Source organism: Mus musculus, chromosome 5 (genome assembly GCF_000001635.26).
Source record: "Mus musculus strain C57BL/6J chromosome 5, GRCm38.p6 C57BL/6J".
NCBI lineage: Eukaryota > Metazoa > Chordata > Mammalia > Rodentia > Muridae > Mus > Mus musculus.
The window spans coordinates 64,952,885-64,974,225 of record NC_000071.6 but is presented as its reverse complement, the minus strand read 5'-3'; the positions used below and the strand labels follow the sequence as shown (position 1 = coordinate 64,974,225).

Below are 21,341 nucleotides of genomic sequence, written 5' to 3'. Positions count from 1 at the left end.
AAGCCCAACATGGTCCTTTGGGGTTGGTCTTTTCTATAGCTTCTTGCTGACTGCAGAATTCTAAAGCCTGAAGCTAGCTGGGCACTGGCTCAGCCCTGGCTCTAGAATACAGGCCTAAAAGAACAATGAGCAAGGACCACAGGCTTCCAGGGACAGGCTGTAACCAAGCCTGACTGCTGGTGTGCATGTACGTATTCCGCACAAACCCAGGGAGACTCGTGGGGATACAGTTTGTGTGGGAGAGCAGCAGAGGGCAGGATCCCCAGCCCTCAGCTACTTCTGGTGGCCAAATGGCCTTCAGTTAGTTCACCTAACGTGTAGAAAGACTGCTGCAGTTAAAGGTCTCCTCTTGGTGTCGGTGCTGTGTTCAACCAACAGCAAAACCCAGCCCTTCAGAAACAAAGAAGCATCCGCGAGGTGTTCAGTGGAGGTTGTTAAAATGAATTTACAGAATGCCCACACTGCAGAAAGGCCAAAATAATTATGGGGATGAGCCCTGTTTTAACTTCTAATTATATTCCTAATCTGTATTCACTTAATTACTTTAATCTTTTCTGTTTTCTGTCACAGGTCTGATTTTTCTCTATTACCTACCAAAACAAAGACCAAAACAATATTTTTTCCCTTTTCTTTCTTTTATGCTTTTTTTTTTAAAAAAAAGATCAGATGTCATTTAGCCTAGGCTGGCCTTCTATATAGCCAAGGATGACCCTGCACCTTTGATTCTTTTGTGGTCACCTCTGGAGTGTTAAGATTACAGACATTCACCAACACAACTATTTTATGCCCTGCTGTGGATGAAACTGGGGCTTCAGGCACACTAAGCAAGCACTCTGCCAACTGAGCTACATCCCAAGTCCTCTGTCTGTCTGTCTGTCCTGACAGACCTTCACTGGTTCTGGATGATACTGTGATGGGGAATGTGTCATTAGTTTTAAGACTGACTTTTTGTCTGCCACCACCAGACACTGTGTTCTAAATGGACAGCCATTTCTGAGCAGGGACTAGGGCAGGGCATGGGAACTCAAGTGAGCACCATGTGTCCTCGGTCGGTGCTGCTCATCCAATCTGCATGGTTGGAAGTCTCTTCCGATTTGGGGTTGGAACAGTGATCTCTGCAGCCATGTCGGTGGCTTTGACCCACAGAAACAAGGAAGCTGCTTCAGAAAACTCCAAGGAGAGGAAGGGGGTGCATAATGAAGCCATTGTGGGCTGGGAATAAGTTAGTTTTTCATGAGCAAATTTATTCATCATCTAAAATGCCCCAAGAACCATTGGGGCGGCTGTATCATGGCACCCCAAGTAAGTGCAGGAGGCATGGGGACTACATTTCAGAGATGAGAAATGTATGAAGCGCTAGAACAGAACCATTAAAAAGTCATCAAGGGATGGTATGTGGCTCAGTGGGAGAGTGCTTGCCTAACATGCACAAGGCACTGGATCTGATTCCTAGCACTGAAAAAATATTAAATTAAAGAGAAAGAAAACTAGAGAAAGAACTATGCAAAACAGCATAATAAACAACGCCCTGAACTAGAGCAAGGGAGAATCTTGACCATGCCTTTGGCATGAGTATTCGGGCTGATGGGAGTATGTGCAAATACCTAGACATCAGAAATGAGCTCTAGAGGGCCATGATACACATCTGTGTGTCTGAGAGCAGAGGCTGCACGGAGGAACAGTGAGTCGGATTCTGAAGTGGAAAGCCCAAACAGTGGCCTCTGGGTCTGACTGCAGTGTCTCTTTGTAGGCAAACAACTCACTCGTTCTCACCGACTTTCAGCTCCCTCCTGTGTGTCAAGCTGGAATGGATAACCTGATCTGGAAACTTTGTTCCCAAGTCCTGACTGCAGAGAAAAATGAAGAGAGGGTTTCAAGATTTTCCTAAGTCTAAATTTATTGGAAGTAATGCTCTGTCTTCATTGGGCCATTTAGCACCGGTGCTTTTCTTGGTATTAAAATGTCACGAAAATGTAGTGACAGTAGATGGCTTCCTTTTTAAGTGGCCTCACTTAAAAATGTGGTTACATGATACTTGTCCCAGATTGTCTCTCTTACTTTACAAAAGTGTGACTCAGAGTAAACTCACAGAGGAGAGGCTCCCAGATCTGTCCAGTTCTCACAGTGCATACACTCTGACTCCAGGCCTGCCTCTATACCTGGCAGGTATTTTTGGAATCACAGAAGACAACTGTATTTGCGCTGTTTATAAACTAAGTGGGGGCTAGAGAGGTGGCTCAGTGGTTAAGAGCACAGGCTGCTCTTCCAGAGGTCTTGCATGGGTTGGGTTTCCAGCACCCACATAGCAGCTCACAACCCTCTATAACTCCAGCTCCCCTCCGGGTGTCGGGGGAGGCAGGGGGTAGCAGAGGGGAGAATCCAATGGCCTCTTCTGGCCTCAGTGGGCACTGCATATACATGGCCCACAGACACACATATGCAGGCAAAACACCCACTCACCCACACGAACAAACAAATACTAACACGAGTGTTTGTGTGGCCCTTCACAGTCCACACAACTCTATCTCTTGCAACTCAGCACTTAAACTTTTGTTCCCCTCAGCACTGGTCCTCTCTCTTCACACTGCTCCTAAACCTCCAGGCTGGCTGCCTGTACTGATGCTTTGTCTTCTGGTCAGGCCAATTTCGGTTTCCATGACTACCCAGCATCTTAGTGTCATCCTTAACTTTGAAGTTGATCTTTGTCTACTCCATATCCTCCTAAAAATTTAACTGCTCCTGTTTCTCTTCTTCTGAGACTTCCACAGACTTCTCTAATGCCTTTGGAAGACTCGTCTATGTCACCCTTCAAGCCTGTGAACCACGAGCCCTTGCTTCGTTCTGACCCACAAATATTTACTCAACTGATATATACTGTGTTTGATATTGATTTGAACGAAAAACGATGTCTCACATAAGCCTGCTCTGATGAAAGAAATAACTACTTACACTTCTGAATCCCCAAGATTCAGGAAGCCCCCCACCCCCTAACACCCCGCCCCCCACCCCCCACCCCCCGTCCCCAAATTCCTTCTACACTGGCTAACTTGTGCTTCAAATCCCACCCTTGGAGTTTCATTCCATCGCTGGCAGCTTTCAATGTAAGAAGTTTAATCAGAACATTTCAGGATTGATAGAGGAAATGGAGGAGAGAGTCTAGGATATGGGCTGGGGAGGAAAGAACTCTAGGAAGCCAGGTGAGCTAAGAGAGGCTTCTCGGAATGACCTTGTTTCTCTTGTTCTGGTGTCCCAGGGAGGAGTTCAAGGACTGCTGATTTAAAAAGCCATCAGCTTCTATCAAGAGGTTCAGGGGTGGACACTGATGGTATGGCCCAGAGAGTGCTCCCATAGTCTGCCGAAAGTCCTCCTTCTTTAAGAAAAGCCAGTGAAATCCAAGTGGGGACTGACTGACAGCTGGGAAATACTCACCAGATTCCTCGGAGAAGACAAGCTGGCTGGGTAAAGGGGCTGCCTTTGGGGTGGGGAAGAGGGGGCCCAAGAGGGTCCTGGGAATGCAAACGGTGCTAGCTTAAGGTGTTTCAGGGGGGCAGGAGCGCAGGCATGCTGGGTGTGGGGCATGCCAGGGAAAGATGATGGATCAGGATGGAGGTCAAGGCCTGTGCTCGGTTTTCCCAGGGGGAGGACAAGCTCACCCTAGGAATGGAGGTCTTTGACTAGCAAGAACTGGATCCCTCAGAGCGTCGCGCTGGGAGGACCCTACAGCCCACCCCAGACTTGGGACACTTGGGGAAACTTTCCAGACTGGCTTGTGCCTAGCCTCTGGCAGCGGACTCCACGGAGCTCCAGGCCGGACGAGGGTGCAGACCGGGCGTGCGGGCGTGTGGGTGTGTGCATGAGCGTGGACTTGGAGCGACACACACTCACACACACACACTCACACGCCCGCACCCACGCAGGGCCCTCGGCCGCGTCTCCCCCGACCTTCGTGCCCAAGCAAGTTGCTTTCTCGGGACGGTTCCCCGCCGGTGATTTCTCACACCCTACAGCGGACAAGGGTCGCGGCGCGCTGGTCCCCTCCCGCCCGGGAAGGGGATGGGGAGAGGGCGCCCCGGGCTCTTACCGCTTGGCCGGCCGAGTGCGCGCGGGAGTCCCGGGTCCCGCCCCGCCACGTCGGCAGGACCGGCGGGGACGCGGCCGCAGGGGAGGGACCGGCCAAGCTGCCCCGCCCCGGGCCGCCCTCCTCTGCCTCTGCCCGGCCCCACTGCACCCTGACCTGCTGCGAACTCCGAACTCCGCCGTCCCAGATCGGTGGTCGGGGCAGAGCGCGGGGTCCCCTGCCTTCCATTACGAAGCACTGGGGAAGCCCTGCAGGTTGTAAGGAGTCCCCTAGCCTCACCGTGGGATTTCCCGGTTCTAAATTAGGTGGAATTCTCTGACCACGTCAGCGATGGGAGTGGGATGTGATTAGAAACAAAAGTAAAAAGACTCAAAGGAGCCATGCTTTCTAGAAGGCCAGCTTGGAAATGTGGATCAAAGCCCAAATTCATTCTCTTTGGCCTGGGCATTGCACATCTGCGTTTGGCGTGGAAAATGTATTTGTCCAAAGCAAACAAAATCTCCCCTCCCCTCCCCTCCCCTCCCTGATGGCAGCAGGGGGTAGGGTAGGGTGGGGCGGAATGGGATGGGGTTTGCACCACGTAGTTTCTCCGTGTCGCCCTGGCTGTCCTAGATCTCACTCTGTAGACCAGGCTGGCCTTGTACTCAGACCTCTGCCAGCCTCTGCCTAGGATTAAAGGTATGCGTCTCCAAGGTTTGACTGGTCACCATTTCTCATGCGCGCCCCCTTTCTGGTTTTCTCTTTGTAAGCTGCTCTCTCTTTTTAGGCAGCTTCCGTTTGTGTGTGTTTCTTTCCTTTGAGGAGTTGCTTGTGCATTTCTGTGCAGTTGCAAACAATAAACACCTGTTAGAATAGAACTTTGTGTGCTTGGGGGGACTTTTCACCACCCTGGAGTTCTTAATTTTAAGTAGTCAGTTGTTGGTGTAACTTATATGCTTGAGCCAGGGAGTGGCACTATTAGGAGGTGTGGCCTTGTTGTAGTGGGAGTGGCCTTGGAGTAGGTGTGTCACTGTGGGCATGGACTTAAGACCCTCATCCTATGGACTGCCTGAAAGGCACTGCTCTGCTAGCAGCTTTCAGATGAAGACTTAGAACTCTCAGCTCCTCCTGCACCATGCCTGCCTGGATGCTGCCATGCTCTCGCCTTGATGATGATGGACTGAACCTCTGAACCTATAAGCCAGTTCCAATTAAATGTTGTCCTTATAAGAGTTGACACGGTCATGGTGTCTGCTCACAGCAGTGAAACCCTAAGACAGTTGACTTCTGCTAGTTTGTTGCTCTTTTCTTTTTTCTTTTTAGGAAGATGAGAAAAAATGTTCAGAGTGGGAGGGGCTCTGAGTGGGGCCATTCAAGACTGATAGTTTTGGATCTCTAAGCTAGTTCAGGTATTTGCATTTGCTTCCATTACTTCGTTTATTTGTTTCCCTCTGATAGTGAGACCACTCAACGGGGCTGTAAGTCGTGCCTGGTCCACCCTGTTATCAGTACTGAGTGTTCTGAGCCCTTAGACCCTGGTTCTCACTGGTTGCTGACAGGCTGGTTGCTTACTATTGTATGTCGCTTCTAAAGCTTCTGAAGAGCACCTTGGCGCGTGTGACAGCAAATTTTATTTTATTTTAAATCATATAATGAGACAGTTTTAAAATCCCTTTCTACTGAAAAGCCATTAATTTTCTAGTCTGATTTTCACAAAAGTATGCCAACTTCTTTTTTAAAATTTTGTGAGAATATGTCATTCCTTTGAATTTTAGAACATTCAAATAATGTGTGATATGGTATAGCCTACAGTTTTTTCCTAATTTTTTATGTCCATCAGTGAATTTGAACACATTAATATTATGTATTCAGTCTGAACTGAAGAAAGAATTCCTTTACCCAAAAATTAGATTATGAATTCAAAATTTAAAACAATGACCTCATTTTTATTCCTTTAATATCACCATCACAATCATCACTATCACCATTATTATCACCATCATCATCATTTTGTCAGGACTAGGGGGTAAACACATATATATATATATATATATATATATATATATATATATATGACATAAGCTACATTCCTAACCCTTTTTAATTTTTTCATCTTATTTTGAGACAGGGTCTTGCCAGGTTGTCCAGGTTGTTCTTGAACGGGTTATTAGCTCAGGCAGGTCTTGAACTTGTTACTAGGATTACAGGGGTGTGCCATTCAATCACTACCACTTTTAAGTGCCTGGATTCTACTGTGGTTCCTTTCCACTCACACACACACACACACACACACACACACACACACACACACACACACAAATAGCAAGAAGACTGAAGTAGAAGAATTGCACGTTTGAGACCAGTCGGGACCATACAGCAAACGAGGCCAGCATGAACTGCATAGCGACACCTCATATCAAAAATTAAAAAAAAAAAAATTAAGGCAAGATTATGGCAATTTTTTCCTCACTGGTAAACGTTGTTTACTGGTAACCATTGTTCTTGGCCAACATGGGTCAGTCAAAGCATTCTACTACAATCGACATCATATTTTGTTTATATAACAATGTATCTGATTAGTCTACCATTAGGTCACTTTGGGTTTCTTCCTTATATTTTCCCTATGGGATAAAGAAATTGAAGCTAATTAAGGCTATCTATTTATTTACTTCATTTTTTTTTCAAGACAGAGTTTTACTGTATAGCCCTGGCTATCCTGGGACTGTCTTTGTAGACCAGCCTGGCCTCAAACTCAGAGATCTGTGTGCCTCTACCTCCCAAGTGCTGGAATCAAGGGTGTGTGCCATCATGCCTGGCTTTTTATTTTTATATTCATAGAAACTCTGGAAAGTCATCTGGATGTGACTGAGGGTAGAAACCAAGGTTGGTTGAAGTAGAAACTTTTAATCCCGATGAGGGGGTTTCTACCCTGCCTTTGACCATTTATTTCCCAGATAAAAAACACACACAACCTTTACATTTACAATGCATCTTAAACAGCACAAGAGCAGGGCAGGTATCTACCCTCCATGCTGTTAGAATCTACTTTCCTATCAATAACCTCGAATTATCGCTCACTGTGTTCCATCTGGGCTGCTCTTAACTCCTATTGGCCAGCCCACAGGGCCATGCTTTCTTGACTCCTAACCCACAGTGGCTTCTTCTTCCTCCTCCTCCTCTCCCCCCAAGCCAGGGAAACCTAAACTCCGCCTATGTCTCTCCTACCCATCTATTGGCTGTTGGCATCTTTATGAGGCAAGGTCTCTTAAGTCCGTGTGTGGACTCCAGGTCTTGGGGCCTGAATTTAGCATTACAATAGACAGTAAAAGACAAAACCTCAATAGCTGGTCCTTGTAAACTGAGGATTTAAACCCTAATCTAGTGCTTGCCTCCTGTACCCTACTTTCTACTTCAAAAAATAGAGCACAGAGCACCCCCACTCCACCCTGCTTGCTCCAGTCCTAAATTGTGTCTCAGGTGGACCAGGTATGTTTCAATGACCCACACAAGTCCGCATCCTAGAGACGGCCATTGCCTCTGCTGTAGCTGCCTGTGAGGTCAGCAGCCCAGTCGGACAGGGAGTGTTTCCTTTTTCTCTTTTGACCCAAACATCATGCTTATGCAGCAAGGAATTATCACCCAGACAACCCTAGCAACACGGTTCCCCGTGCTTCTGCCAAACTGTAATTCTGCCCTTAGAGTTCAAAGGCAGCTATGTCCAAGCCAGCCTGGTCTTTTCAGGTGGTTTGCGTTTTTTTGCAAGGAATTTTTTTTCCATTGATTTAAAATATCTTGAATTGTTTAAAAACATATAGAGAAGTCAAAGATAACAGGTTAAGTACTCACTTGTGGGCACAAAAGGGAGATTGTACCACGACAATGCTAAGAGGTCAGGTTTTACCTTTTTTTTTTTTAAACGTATTTATTTTAGAACTTTTATTTCAAAGGAAAAAACATTAAGGATCTGCGTGAAAGCCCTTCCCTTTCTTTCCCTGCTTTCTCTGAAGAGCATCACTGCACTGAGGTTGTGAGTCTCTTCACTCGGACTAGTGTTTATTGCCAATATCCTTACCTATAAATGTATAACAATTATTTAAAATGCTACAAATGATTTAAATAATGACTAAATAAATCTGTAAATGATTTAGAAATTTACAAATAGCTATAGAAACTTGTTAATTCAACATTAACTTCTTTGTTTATTTGGAGATAGGGTCTCAGGTATCCCAGGCTAGCTTCAAAATTGCTATGCAGACAAAGATAACCTTAAACTCCTGATTCTCCTTACCCTACCTCCCAAGTGCTGGATTACAGGAATTCTCCACTATACCCAAGTTATAGGTGCTGGGAATCAAATCCAGGGAATCTTGCATGCTAGGCAGTCACTCTACCAACTGAGCTGCATCCCCGGTCCTAACATAGCTTTATCTGAGAATCAGTCATGTTCATACGTGTAGCTCTAGGACACTCATTTTTGGTATCCTTTAGACATCTAGTCTATGTCACAATGTAGCAATTTCCTGGTTAGTGGATCTTTCCTGTGCTTTGTATTCTACTCATTTATAGAGAATGTTGCAATAACTGTCTTTGTATATACTCTCCTCCAAGAGGTTAGAAACAGAATAGTTGGGCTGCCTTTACCAGACAAGTCCCAATTGCTGTCCATTGTGATTCAGCATGGTTGAAGAGTTTAGTCAACATTTTTCCTTTTCATGTGTGTATGTGGTATGTGTGTGTGTACACATCTGCATGTATGTGTGCACATGTGAGGGAGTGTGCATATATGTGAGTACACGTGATATGCAAGCAGAAGGTGGATGCTGGAAATCATCCTCAAATGCTCTCCTACTTAGTCAAAGAGACAGGACCTATTGTCCAAACCTGGAGCTCACTGATCTGTCTAGTCGCCACAGCCGCTTGCTCTGAGAATCCCATCTCTGCCTTTCAAGGCTAGACTTACAGGTGGGTTGCCAAGCCCACCCAGTGTTTACTTGGACTCTGGGGATCTAAACTCCAGCCCTCACACTCCTTTGGCAAGCACTTTAACCACTCACTGAGTAGCCCCCCAGGCTTTCAACACAACTTTTCAAAAGCATGCATTATGTAGCAAGTAATGCTGCTTCTACTGGGCAGGAGGGGTTGGGGGGGGGGAGGGAGCTAACTTGATAGCACACTAGGAAAAATAGAGGTTCTGTAGAACCTGTAAGGCCCAGAGCATGGTGGGTGAGAGGATTGGGGTCCATCTATACTTTTGAGTAGAAGAGAATCCTTCACATTTTTTAATAGAAAAGTCACTTATCCCTGTGACCCAGAGATGGGGATGGTGCCCTTGACCTTAGCTATCTCATCATCAAAACAGAAGACCTGAGACCCAAGAAAGGACCCAAGAGGGTGGGAAGGAATGTCAGTGAGCTCACAGAGAACTCAAGAAAAGGGGCTGGAAGATGGGTGACCAGAACACCCAGATAGAGAACCTTTCAGGATGTTTCAACCAAGGTGGGTGATGGTGGTGTACACCTTTAATGCCAGCACTCGAGAGGCAGATGCAGGTGGGTCTCTGTGAGTTCAAGGCCAGCCTGGCCTAAAGAAAGAGTTCGGGACAGCCAAGGCTACATAGTTAGTCTTGAACTAACTCCAACCAAAGATGTTTCAACCACATAAAATGTTGCTCGATGATTCAAACGAGATGAAAATGAAACCTGAGCCTTTTATTTGGCACCATGATGGTCAGTTAATGAGCTATCTCTCTTGAGCAGCAGGGATTGGTGTGTATCTAATGAAACAAGAGGAGAATAATTAGTGACAGTGAATGGGGGAAATAAGTCAGCGGTGTGAGGAGGACCAAGGATGAGGAGACCGAGCCTTCAAGTAAGAGCTTTGCTTTTTAGAGGTGAAGAAAACTGCAACATCATGTGTAGGTCAGAAATCCCACACTAGGGAAGAATAACATTGACATTAAAGCAGTGTCTTAGCTTGAGTTTCTATTGCTGTGAAGAGACACCAGGACCAAGGCAACTCCTATAAAGGACAACATTGAATTGGAACTGGCTACAGTTTCAGTGGTTTAGTCCATGATCATCATGGCATGAGGCATGGAAGTGTTCAGGCAGACATGGGGCTGGAGGAGTCTTAAGTTCCACATCTTGATCTCAAGGCAGTCAGGAGGAGACAGGGCTTCTATACTGGACAAAGCTTGAACACACACACACACACACACTCATGACCTCAAAGCCCGCCTCCACAGTGACACACTTCTTCCAACAAAGTCACACTTACTCCAACAACGCCACACCTCCTAATAGTGCCACTCCCACGGGCCAAGCATTCAAAGACATGAATCTACTGGGGCCATTCCTATTCAAACCACCACAAGTGGAGAAAGGATAATTGCAAGAGAGATTTACTGTGTAGACAAGGCAAAAGTGAGTCTTCTGCTCCACAAGGGAAGGATAGAGCTGTTCAGGTCAACTGGCAGAGCTCGGCAGACTGTAAAGCACTGCTCTTCTGAAGAGGCCTATCTGTGCAATATGAAGCATCATCAGCTAAGAATGAACAAGGGAGAGTGATGTCAGGCAAGTAACAGAGGACAAGGGTGGGCGTGAGAAAGGGTAGGAGGGTGTTGGGCCAAGGGAGAGTGGTGAAAAGCTGGTAGAATGGCACCTCCTTTAGGCCAGGACACGGTCTGAAGTCCACATGAGACCAGCCCTGGGTAGTGTCAATATTTACTGGCAACTCTGTTAAGTCACTCTGGCAATGTGGTCCTGGGGAAACAGTGACTTAATTTGGATTGAGAAGAGAGGAGTGAGGTCGCTGAGAACGAACGTAGAGGTATAATGAAGGGGTGGCCCATGATGTTTCTGTGCAGTGAGACTGGGGAACTGTTGGCATCAGAGGGAAAGACTTGAGCTAGAAATAGAAATCAGAATGCTTACAAGCCAGATCATGGCTGGTGTTAACAGCATCTCGGGTACAATCAGGGGTGTTCTATTCAACTACCAAAACCTGAATTAGTGAAGGGCTGGTGCTCAACTTAGTGAACCAAACACCAAACCTGAAACATCAGGCAGAATGGTTGAGATCAGTTGGTGATTGATTTCAAGGACTGGTTTCAAATGCTGGAAGGAAAGACAGAGATGGGGAAATCAGAAAGTCAAGGGCAGATGCCTCCAGGGTCCTATAAGGATGCAGCTAGGAGCCAGACACCAGGCTAGTATGCAGGTCTCAGTGCCTAGATCCTCCTATGACACCAAGAGTCATGAGAAGAGCTTCAAAAATGGTGTCAACATCTGGCTCCTCTGAGCCTTTTTTAACAATTTGGGAGCACGGGAAGTGTTGGTAAGCTCCTGTTTCTAACATTCTGACTCATACTTGGTATCTCTGAGTGTCCTGTTCTTTGTCTATCTCAGGAGTGTGCACTGAGTAGTGTCTGTATCTTCCCACAGGCAGTGAGGATGCTTCGCCGTGTGCTTTCTCGTGTTAGACCCATTTCTAGCCCCGCCCCCAATCCATCCGATTATATTCTTGGCTTAATTTGTGCCCGCCCTTTGGGTTTCTCAGTCACATTTTTATTGATGTGTGGAAAACCTGACATAGTTTGGATACCATTACATGGTTGTACGCACTACAAATACCATTTTAATTCAGTCCGTGGTTTGTCTTCCCCACAAATTCAACAGCAAATGTTAGCTTTAATATCAGTACTTAATAATGTTTTCCTTCTGTCTGAACTGCGACAGGATATTAACTGGCTTTAGGCTATATTATCTTATTTATCCCACTGTGACATTTAAAAAAAATTAAAGTAGCATAACACATAAAATCGGATAGGGTGGCGCATGCTTGCAATGTCAACACCGGGGAGCCGAGGCAGGACGATATGAGACCCACTTGTAAGATGCTATCTCATAAAATATGAAACATCATATATGGTATTTTTTAAAGGACAAAGGGGGATAACATGGTGAATGGGACTCTCTCTTAGTTATGCTGGAAGACAAGAGTTCTGAAGAAAAGCATTGTATGTGTTCCAGTATATGCATGTGATAATGCTACTAGTCTCCTGTGGCCGATATAGGAAATTTCCTTTAGCCACGTGGCTTAAAACAACAGCAATGTGTTCCTCTTATGGCTCTAGAAATCAGACAGTTGGAAGTGAAGGCAGGGTGGTGCTCCCTCTGCCTTCTGGCCGCAGGCATCCATCGGCTTCTGACTCTGAACCTGAGTTCCGGCTTCTGAGTCAAATGGCTACCTCTCGGTGTCTCCTTATGTGAGACTTGGGACCTGGCACACTGTGATGCTGAGCACAGTCTTGGGACGGCCTGCCCCTGACCAGTCCATTTCTTAGCTACTCCTGAACCAGTGTGAGGTGGGGGTAGAACACTTATCTCCCAGCACCTTTATGAGTGTTGGTAAGTACTTGTAAAATGCCCAGAGTAAAGCTGGCAGGAAGACGAGCCCTGTATATGCGTGCTAGGCCATAGTTCTGCTTCCTGATTTGCTTCATGTGATCTCAATGCTCTATGATCTTTCTACTTTCCCATGTGAAAACATGGCTTTCACAGAATCCAAATCTCCTACTCTTGTGGCTTCTTTTTTTGTCAGTTATCATTCCAGCTGCTTGGTATTCATTATCATCCCTCGAAAAAAAATCACAACTCTGACTGTTCTGTAGATGAAAAAATAATCTCAGTGAGGTTACACAACTTGCCCAAAGCTACACAGTTGGCTAAGCGAGGCACTCAGCCCAATGTGTTCTCTTTTCTGCTCATTTTCCTGTCATGTGGTCCCTTCCATGTGAGTTGCATGAATTAGGTTGGCTCTACCCTTCCCCTTAGAGTTGTGACAGCTTCAACAGGAGTAGCACTTGCATCCCCAAAGGTCATCATTACTGTGCAATACAACCGAGATGTGAGTCATGTGACCGCTCTTCAATGCTAGGCGCACGTATGTGTGTGCCTGTATGCGTGCGTGCGTGCTTGCTCAAGCTTGTGTGTATACCTCTGAATCATGTGGTTTCTTAAGAAGCAGGCCCAGTGTTGCCTGCCATCCCTTGCATCTCATTGGCTCCTCTCCCCTCTGCCTAGGTCTCCAGTCGGGTCTGGATATCTCCACTCATTCGCTCCCTCCACACACTAGTTGCCAGCTTTGCCCCATCACTCCTTGCTGAGCCTCCCCAGTTCGGAGAAGACTTCCTCTTATGTTTGCTGAGTGACTATGAGCAGTAAGATGTTCTTCTTCGTTTCCTCCCGAAAGCAGAAGTGATTTCCAGCTTATCATTGGCCAACGTACAGTCTTGGTAGTTTTTTGTTTTTGTTTTTTTGTTCAAAGACGAGATGATGGTAGCCAGAGAGATCAATTAGGAGACGATCATCTAGTTAATCGAGTGAGAAGCCGGGATACAGGGACACCTGCTCAAAGTGTCTGCCCTTCATCCTCTTTGCCTTTCAGCCTTGACTAAACGTGTTTCTCAAATTCTAAACAGTCTTTAGAAAACCAAGTTCTAAGCTGCTGTGGAAGAAGACCAGCATCGCTTGCTCTTCCCGAATTAAGAACTGAAGCTCCCAGTAGTAGTGAATGTTGACAAACTGTCGAGGCTGGCTAAATGTGTATTGACACTGAAACTTCTCTTGAAAACCGGCTTTCCAAAAAGCACGCCATGAGCTTTAAGCTTATTTTGTTTTTAAAGTATCTCTGTCAGTCCCAAGGTGCTGAAACCTTGCTCGAATGACAGTGGTGATTTTGTAGGGGAAATATGAAGGATTGTCACAGCACAGAACTGAATCTCCTAACTTCTATCCTGGTGGCAATTTAAAATTCAGTCTGAAATAAAACAAAACAAACAACAAACAACAAAACTAAACAAAAATAAAAACCAAAAAGCAGACAAAACATACCTTAAATAAATACTCGTAGTAACACCAAAATGTTCATAATCTGCTTGTTTATATGAATCTAAAGATTGAAGCAAAGATTTATAGACGGCAGCTCAGAGCCCCTCTGCTTTGGAAGGGTTTTATACACGGGGTAATTCCAACGAGTACCAAGAGATGACGCCAAACCACTCCTAAGTACCGTGGTTCCCAGGCTTAGGACTAGGGTTGGTCAAGCAACTTATTTTTTCAGAGAAATTCGGAGAAGGAAGTCTTGGTAAGTAAGAAGGCTTTTCTGGATTTTTCAAATTACTGCGTTGATATTTCAATCGAGAAAGAAAATGGTACCGTCAGTGCTGGAAATAGGTAACCTTTCTTTGAAATTTTTACAAAACGATTTTGTGGCGGTGTTTTAAAGCGTGGCTGTCGTTTGGACTACCTAAGAATTTTCTGTGACTTTCGGGTAGACAGACAACAGCTGGCATTTCAGCGGTAGCCAAGGAAGTGAGTCGACTTCTGTGACTTTTCCTGTCCCGTTGGTTTGGGCTGTTTTCTCCTTTCACGAAGTTTTGTAGTCTTTTGTGGTCGTGACAGCACACTGGGCTGTGTGTATAAAAACAGTGTTCTGTTTCCTCATCACGTGGTACTATAATCTTTTATTAGTCTGTACCTCTCACTAATTTATGAGCGTTTTGGAGGAAGGATTTAATTCTGTCCCTCCTATGTGAATTCGTTTCCGCTGCGCTAGTTTTTGCCGTGCCCTTTGTCCACAGAAGAATCTGAAGAAACATTTGGTGGAAGTGACTGAGATCAAGATTCCCAAACTCTTTGTAACTTTGAATCCAGCCGGAAGCTGGCACTTGGCCTTCAAACCCAAAGTTTGACAGAGCCAGGTTTCTCTTGTGCTTGTGTTGACTTGATTACAACCCTCCCCCCCACCCCCCTTTTCTCATAGCTTTAGTTTTTACGGCGCTCCCTCCATCCGCCACCACTTTTGGTTTTGTGGTTGACTATTCTTTTCTCTTTCACTTTCTGTTTGATGTATTAAGCAAATTCTTATTGTCTCCTCATACTTCCTTTAAAATAAATAAATAAACCTTCCCCTTTGTCCCACCCATGCTACCTACGAATTCATTAAAGTCTGGGGCTGTTTGCCAGAATGTGCACCCTAGGAACATCTCGAGGTTCTGAGCATCTTCCAGGACGCGCATATCCATGTGGGGGACATGGCAGCTGAATGAATGACAGTCCCTTGAACATAGACACGTAAGCTGCCCTCGGGGGGTGGGGGAGGGGGATTTGTAGGAGGGGACCTCATCCGTGAATGTCCATTCTCTGCCACCTTGTTGAAGAGGTTGGGCCCTCTTTATGTGTGTATTTATATCATAAATAATACAAGCATGCTTGCATATAAAACTTTTTGGCGGGGTATATTTTAAGAGAGCTTTAATTGATTAGTTCTTTGAGAATTTTGAACACTGTGTTTTTCTTCGCCCCTTCCTAACTCTTAACCACCCACCCACCTGAGTGTCCCCCCAACCCACCCCCGTCCAATCCCATCAAATCCAACTTGTGCTATCCATGTACTCTTGGCTATGTTGCCTTATATTGGACTGAGTTAGGCTTACCAAGGGCTCCTCTTCTCCCGGCAACCCTCAACTGCCTCAGCACGGAGTGGAACATTATGCCCGCCTCCACACTCCAAGCTGAAATTCTGTTAGAGACAACTTTTCCCATTAATTAATTAATTAATTAATTCGCTCATTCATTTACATTACATCCCAATATCAGCTCCCTCTCCTATCAGTGCCCCCTCATGCAGCTCCTCTTCCAACTTCCCCCCTCCTCCTCCTCTGAGATGGGGGACTCCCCCCATATCACTTCACCCTGGCACATCAAATAAAGACGGCTTTTTACAAGATTGTAAGAGATAATAGCCTGAGACCCCAGAAGATGTTAAAAGTTTTGAAATTTTAGAAATACTTGAAACTGTAAAAAAGAAAATTAAATTAAGCCCTGATCCTGACATCACTGCTATTTGCATTAGGCATAATTTTTTCACATTCTTCCCCCACGGGTTTTGAGATGCTCTAATCTGTATTCTTACAAATTAGAGTCTTGGTGGGTGTGCAGTGTGGTAACCTTCCTTCCGGTCACTTAATGCTATATTGCAGGATTTTTTTTTTTAATGCAGTGACCGAGGCTGTATGTCGTGCCACGTTGTGAATGAACCATCATTTTCTACCCTAGCCATTCTGATCTTTCCGGTTTTTATCACGGTTTTTATCACGGTGTGAGCATCCCCACAACCTCACCGTCCTGTGGACCTCTACTGATCCCTTCAGTGAATGCTCAGCTGTGGAATTGCTGAAGTAAAGAGCAGCGAATTTTAAAGGAATTTACATAAATTACCACATTACCCAGTGGAACTACGCTAATTTTTCAGACTCATTTGCTTTGTTCCCACACTTAACTTTATAATTTCCTCACATCTTGAATTTATTGATACCTAGAGCTTCCACTCGATCAAGCAAGAACTCCCAACATGCGTCAGTTTCATTCCTTTTTTCTCCCAACATCTAATCATTCCTTCATAATCCTTGGCAAAGTTAAGTCCCAATTTCTTCTAAAAATATTTGTCATCAATATTTGCTGTGGCTCAGCAGTAAACATTACTACATTTTTGCTAATTACTTGTTCTTTTTCTTTTAAGAAATCTATTTGTTCATTGTTATATGTCTGAGCATTTTGTCAGCCCTACTGGTGCTGGGAGTGGCATGTAAGAACAACGTGTGTGTTCATGATCACTGAACCGTTTCTCCAGCCCCTGCCTTGCTTCTTTTTATCTTTCTTTTTTGATAGTACTAGGGCTTGAACATAGAACCTCAAGCATGCTAGACAAGTCCTCTATCACTAAGCCACTAGGAGTTCATTCTGGAACCTCCTTGCCGGGGCATTCAATTTCTTTCTCTGAGGATTGGACCCATTCTCCCAGAGTGTAACCATGGATCTGGTCTCCACACCTTCTAGCACTTCTTTTGTGGTTTCTCTTTGGCCTCCTATGGTGGGCCTTAGGGAAAATTCCCTTCTTGGTCTTCTATCCCACTCAATGGGGCTATTTTTATGATTCAGCTCGTCCAAAGAGTTCTCCATTTCAATCACTGGAGTTTTCAAGAGTCTGTTCCTTTCTGTTTCAGACTCTCACCTTGTTCTGAGGACAGACAGCATGTCATCTGTCCTATTCTTTTATCTGTTTCCCGGGTGAGTTTGGGTCCTTGCTACTGTGAAGTTGGTTCTTTGCAGGATTGTGAGTCTAGTTGTACAATCCAAGTGTTGGGGATCGCAGTGAAAGTGCTTACTACCCTGATTAATGAAAAAGATGGCTCAACACAGTCCGTTCTGTTGCTGCGGTAACAAACCATTGATAACTCTGCGCCTCAACATGAGGGACATTTATTGTTCTACAGTTCCACGATGCATCTTGTAGGTCTTTAATCAAGGCTGAATTCTTTCTATGTGCTGTTGAAGATCAAGCAATTCAACCATTTCTAGAAGCTGCCTGCATTTGTGGCCTTTCCTATGGCTTAAATATTGATGTACAGGATTCACACGCTAGAAACTTAACCACTAAAGTCATATGAAAATTACTTTTGGAGGCAGGGCCTTGGGCAGCACCATCATAAATGGATCAACCTTTTTATGGACTAATAAATTAATGAGACATAAAGGGAGTGGCTTGTTACAAGACTCTCCCCCCTCCCCCGCCTTATCTCTTTCATCAGGTCATGCTCTGTATGACATTAGGGCTTTGCAAAGAGTCCCCACCAACAAGGGGTTTCTCACCAGAGGCATCCCCTCAACTCTTGGCCTCTTAGCTTCCAGAACTGTAAGAATTATCCTTTACCAGTTTCCCAATCCCTGGTATTATATTATAACAACAAGAGAACGGATGAAGGTGGAGTCCTTCCTCCAGTGATGGAACCTGCCAGGATCTGAATGCTTCTGTTTCCCTGAAATGTGTATACCGACACCAAACTGTCAATGTGATAGCATTAGGGAACGGGTTGGGGGTTGGGGGAGAGAATTAAGTTGTGGAGACTTGATTGACTTCAAGGGCTGGTCCACAGTCTTTTGCTGGCTTCTGTCCCCTGATGTGACTCAGATATTTTTCAGATCTGTTCAGAGCCCCCATGGTATAGATTCTCGAGTGTGTATTTGTCTTGATACCCCTGGGCCTCTTTGCCCCCTCTGCCCTTCCTCCATCCCCTCTCCATTTCTCTTCTTGCTGCTTCTCCTGTGTGCATATCCTCTCTCCTGTTCTCTTACTTCCCTGTGTCTGTTGTTCATCCTTTGCTACCTCTGGTTCAGGTGGCTGCAGATCATACATTTGTCTTTAAATTTCGGATTTTGACAAACATCACCCTGAAGGCTGCTCCAGCCCTGAGAAAGCTCTGCATGGGAAAGAAACTTGAGGCCCCTAGAGAATCCTTTAGGAATCCCCAAGACTAATCAAAACAGATAATCACGGTACTTGGATTAAAAGTTCATATTGTTTCCTGTGGCTTCAGACCGAGACAATATCACATAAAAAATGGGGGTGGTGATGAGTGCAGGGTGGGAGAAGAAAGCTCTCAGAATCCTGGAAAATGGAAGCTTAAAACTCACCACTTAATCTTTATTCACCTTAAAGTCTGTCTTATTTCTAGAGCTTGGATCCAAGTAAAAATGCTGTGAAGAATGGTAAAGTCCCTCTGGGATAGCCTCTGCAACATGAGCCAAGACAGAAAACCCATCGTGGGGAGTTTCCACTTTGTTTGCGCCCTGGCCTTAATAGTCGGAAGCATGACCCCGTTCTCTAATGAACTTGAGTCTATGGTAGACTATTCAAACAGGAACCTTACTCATGTCCCCAAAGACCTGCCACCAAGAACAAAAGCCCTGAGTCTGTCTCAAAACTCTATATCTGAGCTTCGGATGCCTGATATCAGCTTTCTGTCAGAGCTGAGAGTTCTGAGACTCTCCCACAACAGGATACGGAGCCTTGATTTCCATGTATTCTTGTTCAATCAGGACTTAGAATACCTGGATGTCTCACACAATCGGTTGCAAAACATCTCTTGCTGCCCTATGGCGAGCCTGAGGCATCTAGACCTCTCATTCAATGACTTTGATGTACTGCCTGTGTGTAAGGAATTTGGCAACCTGACGAAGCTGACTTTCCTGGGATTAAGTGCTGCAAAGTTCCGACAACTGGATCTGCTCCCAGTTGCTCACTTGCATCTAAGCTGCATTCTTCTGGACTTAGTGAGTTATCATATAAAAGGCGGGGAAACAGAAAGTCTTCAGATTCCCAATACCACCGTTCTCCATTTGGTCTTTCATCCAAATAGCTTGTTCTCTGTTCAAGTGAACATGTCTGTAAACGCTTTAGGACATTTACAACTGAGTAATATTAAATTGAATGATGAAAACTGTCAAAGGTTAATGACATTTTTATCAGAACTCACCAGAGGTCCAACCTTATTGAATGTGACCCTCCAGCACATAGAAACAACCTGGAAGTGCTCGGTTAAACTTTTCCAATTCTTTTGGCCCCGACCGGTGGAGTACCTCAATATTTACAACTTAACGATAACTGAGAGAATCGACAGGGAAGAATTTACTTACTCGGAGACAGCACTGAAGTCACTGATGATAGAGCACGTCAAAAACCAAGTGTTCCTCTTTTCAAAGGAGGCGCTATACTCGGTGTTTGCTGAGATGAACATCAAGATGCTCTCTATCTCAGACACCCCTTTCATCCACATGGTGTGCCCGCCATCCCCAAGCTCATTTACATTTCTGAACTTTACCCAGAATGTTTTTACTGACAGTGTTTTTCAAGGCTGTTCCACCTTAAAGAGATTGCAGACACTTATCTTACAAAGGAATGGTTTGAAGAACTTTTTTAAAGTAGCTCTCATGACTAAGAATATGTCCTCTCTGGAAACTTTGGATGTTAGTTTGAATTCTTTGAACTCTCATGCATATGACAGGACATGCGCCTGGGCTGAGAGCATATTGGTGTTGAATTTGTCTTCGAATATGCTTACAGGCTCTGTCTTCAGATGCTTACCTCCCAAGGTCAAGGTCCTTGACCTTCACAACAACAGGATAATGAGCATCCCTAAAGATGTCACCCACCTGCAGGCTTTGCAGGAACTCAATGTAGCATCCAACTCCTTAACTGACCTTCCTGGGTGTGGGGCCTTCAGCAGCCTTTCTGTGCTGGTCATCGACCATAACTCAGTTTCCCATCCCTCTGAGGATTTCTTCCAGAGCTGTCAGAATATTAGATCCCTAACAGCGGGAAACAACCCATTCCAATGCACATGTGAGCTGAGGGACTTTGTCAAGAACATAGGCTGGGTAGCAAGAGAAGTGGTGGAGGGCTGGCCTGACTCTTACAGGTGTGACTACCCAGAAAGCTCTAAGGGAACTGCACTGAGGGACTTCCACATGTCTCCACTGTCCTGTGATACTGTTCTGCTGACTGTCACCATCGGGGCCACTATGCTGGTGCTGGCTGTCACTGGGGCTTTCCTCTGTCTCTACTTTGACCTGCCCTGGTATGTGAGGATGCTGTGTCAGTGGACACAGACCAGGCACAGGGCCAGGCACATCCCCTTAGAGGAACTCCAGAGAAACCTCCAGTTCCATGCTTTTGTCTCATACAGTGAGCATGATTCTGCCTGGGTGAAGAACGAATTACTACCCAACCTAGAGAAAGATGACATCCGGGTTTGCCTCCATGAGAGGAACTTTGTCCCTGGCAAGAGCATTGTGGAGAACATCATCAATTTCATTGAGAAGAGTTACAAGGCCATCTTTGTGCTGTCTCCCCACTTCATCCAGAGTGAGTGGTGCCATTATGAACTCTATTTTGCCCATCATAATCTCTTCCATGAAGGCTCTGATAACTTAATCCTCATCTTGCTGGAACCCATTCTACAGAACAACATTCCCAGTAGATACCACAAGCTGCGGGCTCTCATGGCACAGCGGACTTACTTGGAATGGCCTACTGAGAAGGGCAAACGTGGGCTGTTTTGGGCCAACCTTAGAGCTTCATTTATTATGAAGTTAGCCTTAGTCAATGAGGATGATGTGAAAACTTGAAACTTGGGTTTCTAACTTAATAAACTGTCAACCTGGGCTCTCATGAACACTGTGGTTTTCAGTTCCTACCTGGAGGTACTTCTGTTGTGGTGTCTTAGTTTGCTCTGTGCTTATGATAAATAACATGTTTAGAAGTAGTTTATGAAGGTGCTAAGTTCATTAATGGACTTGCCCACTGTTGAGTTCACAGCTGAATGGACAATTAGCATGGGGCCCTGATTGGAGGAAGTTGGTCACTGCGGGCTTGTCTTTGAAGG

At 45.3% G+C, this 21,341-nt stretch overlaps 2 protein-coding genes and 1 non-coding gene across 7 annotated transcripts in view; 1 reads left to right on the top strand and 2 right to left on the bottom strand.

The window, feature by feature from the left end:
• Fam114a1 (family with sequence similarity 114, member A1) overlaps positions 1 to 4,151 on the bottom strand; it is a 71,827-nt gene extending 67,676 nt beyond the window's left edge. The window contains exon 1 of the mRNA NM_026667.3: positions 4,082 to 4,151. The gene's annotated coding sequence lies outside the window, so the exon portion shown is untranslated. The remainder of the gene's footprint in view (positions 1 to 4,081) is intronic.
• On the top strand, positions 3,284 to 21,134 carry Tlr6 (toll-like receptor 6). Of its 5 annotated transcripts, none has more exons than XM_030254364.1 (2): positions 3,284 to 3,459; positions 18,633 to 21,134. In XM_030254364.1, the coding sequence occupies exon 2, from the start codon at positions 18,664 to 18,666 to the stop codon at positions 21,082 to 21,084; it is 2,421 nt and encodes an 806-aa protein (XP_030110224.1). In that variant the 5' UTR covers positions 3,284 to 3,459; positions 18,633 to 18,663; the 3' UTR covers positions 21,085 to 21,134. The 5 variants fall into 5 exon arrangements, with proteins under 5 accessions (XP_030110224.1, XP_006503923.1, NP_001346109.2 ...); XM_006503860.2 differs by lacking the exon at positions 3,284 to 3,459 and adding an exon at positions 4,190 to 4,335; NM_001359180.2 differs by lacking the exon at positions 3,284 to 3,459 and adding an exon at positions 14,178 to 14,203 and having other exon boundaries at positions 18,633 to 21,120.
• Positions 3,831 to 3,908, bottom strand: Mir574 (microRNA 574). The gene has a single exon (NR_030577.1). It is a non-coding gene; the product is annotated as a microRNA 574 (primary transcript).
• Positions 21,135 to 21,341: the final 207 nt, after the last annotated feature.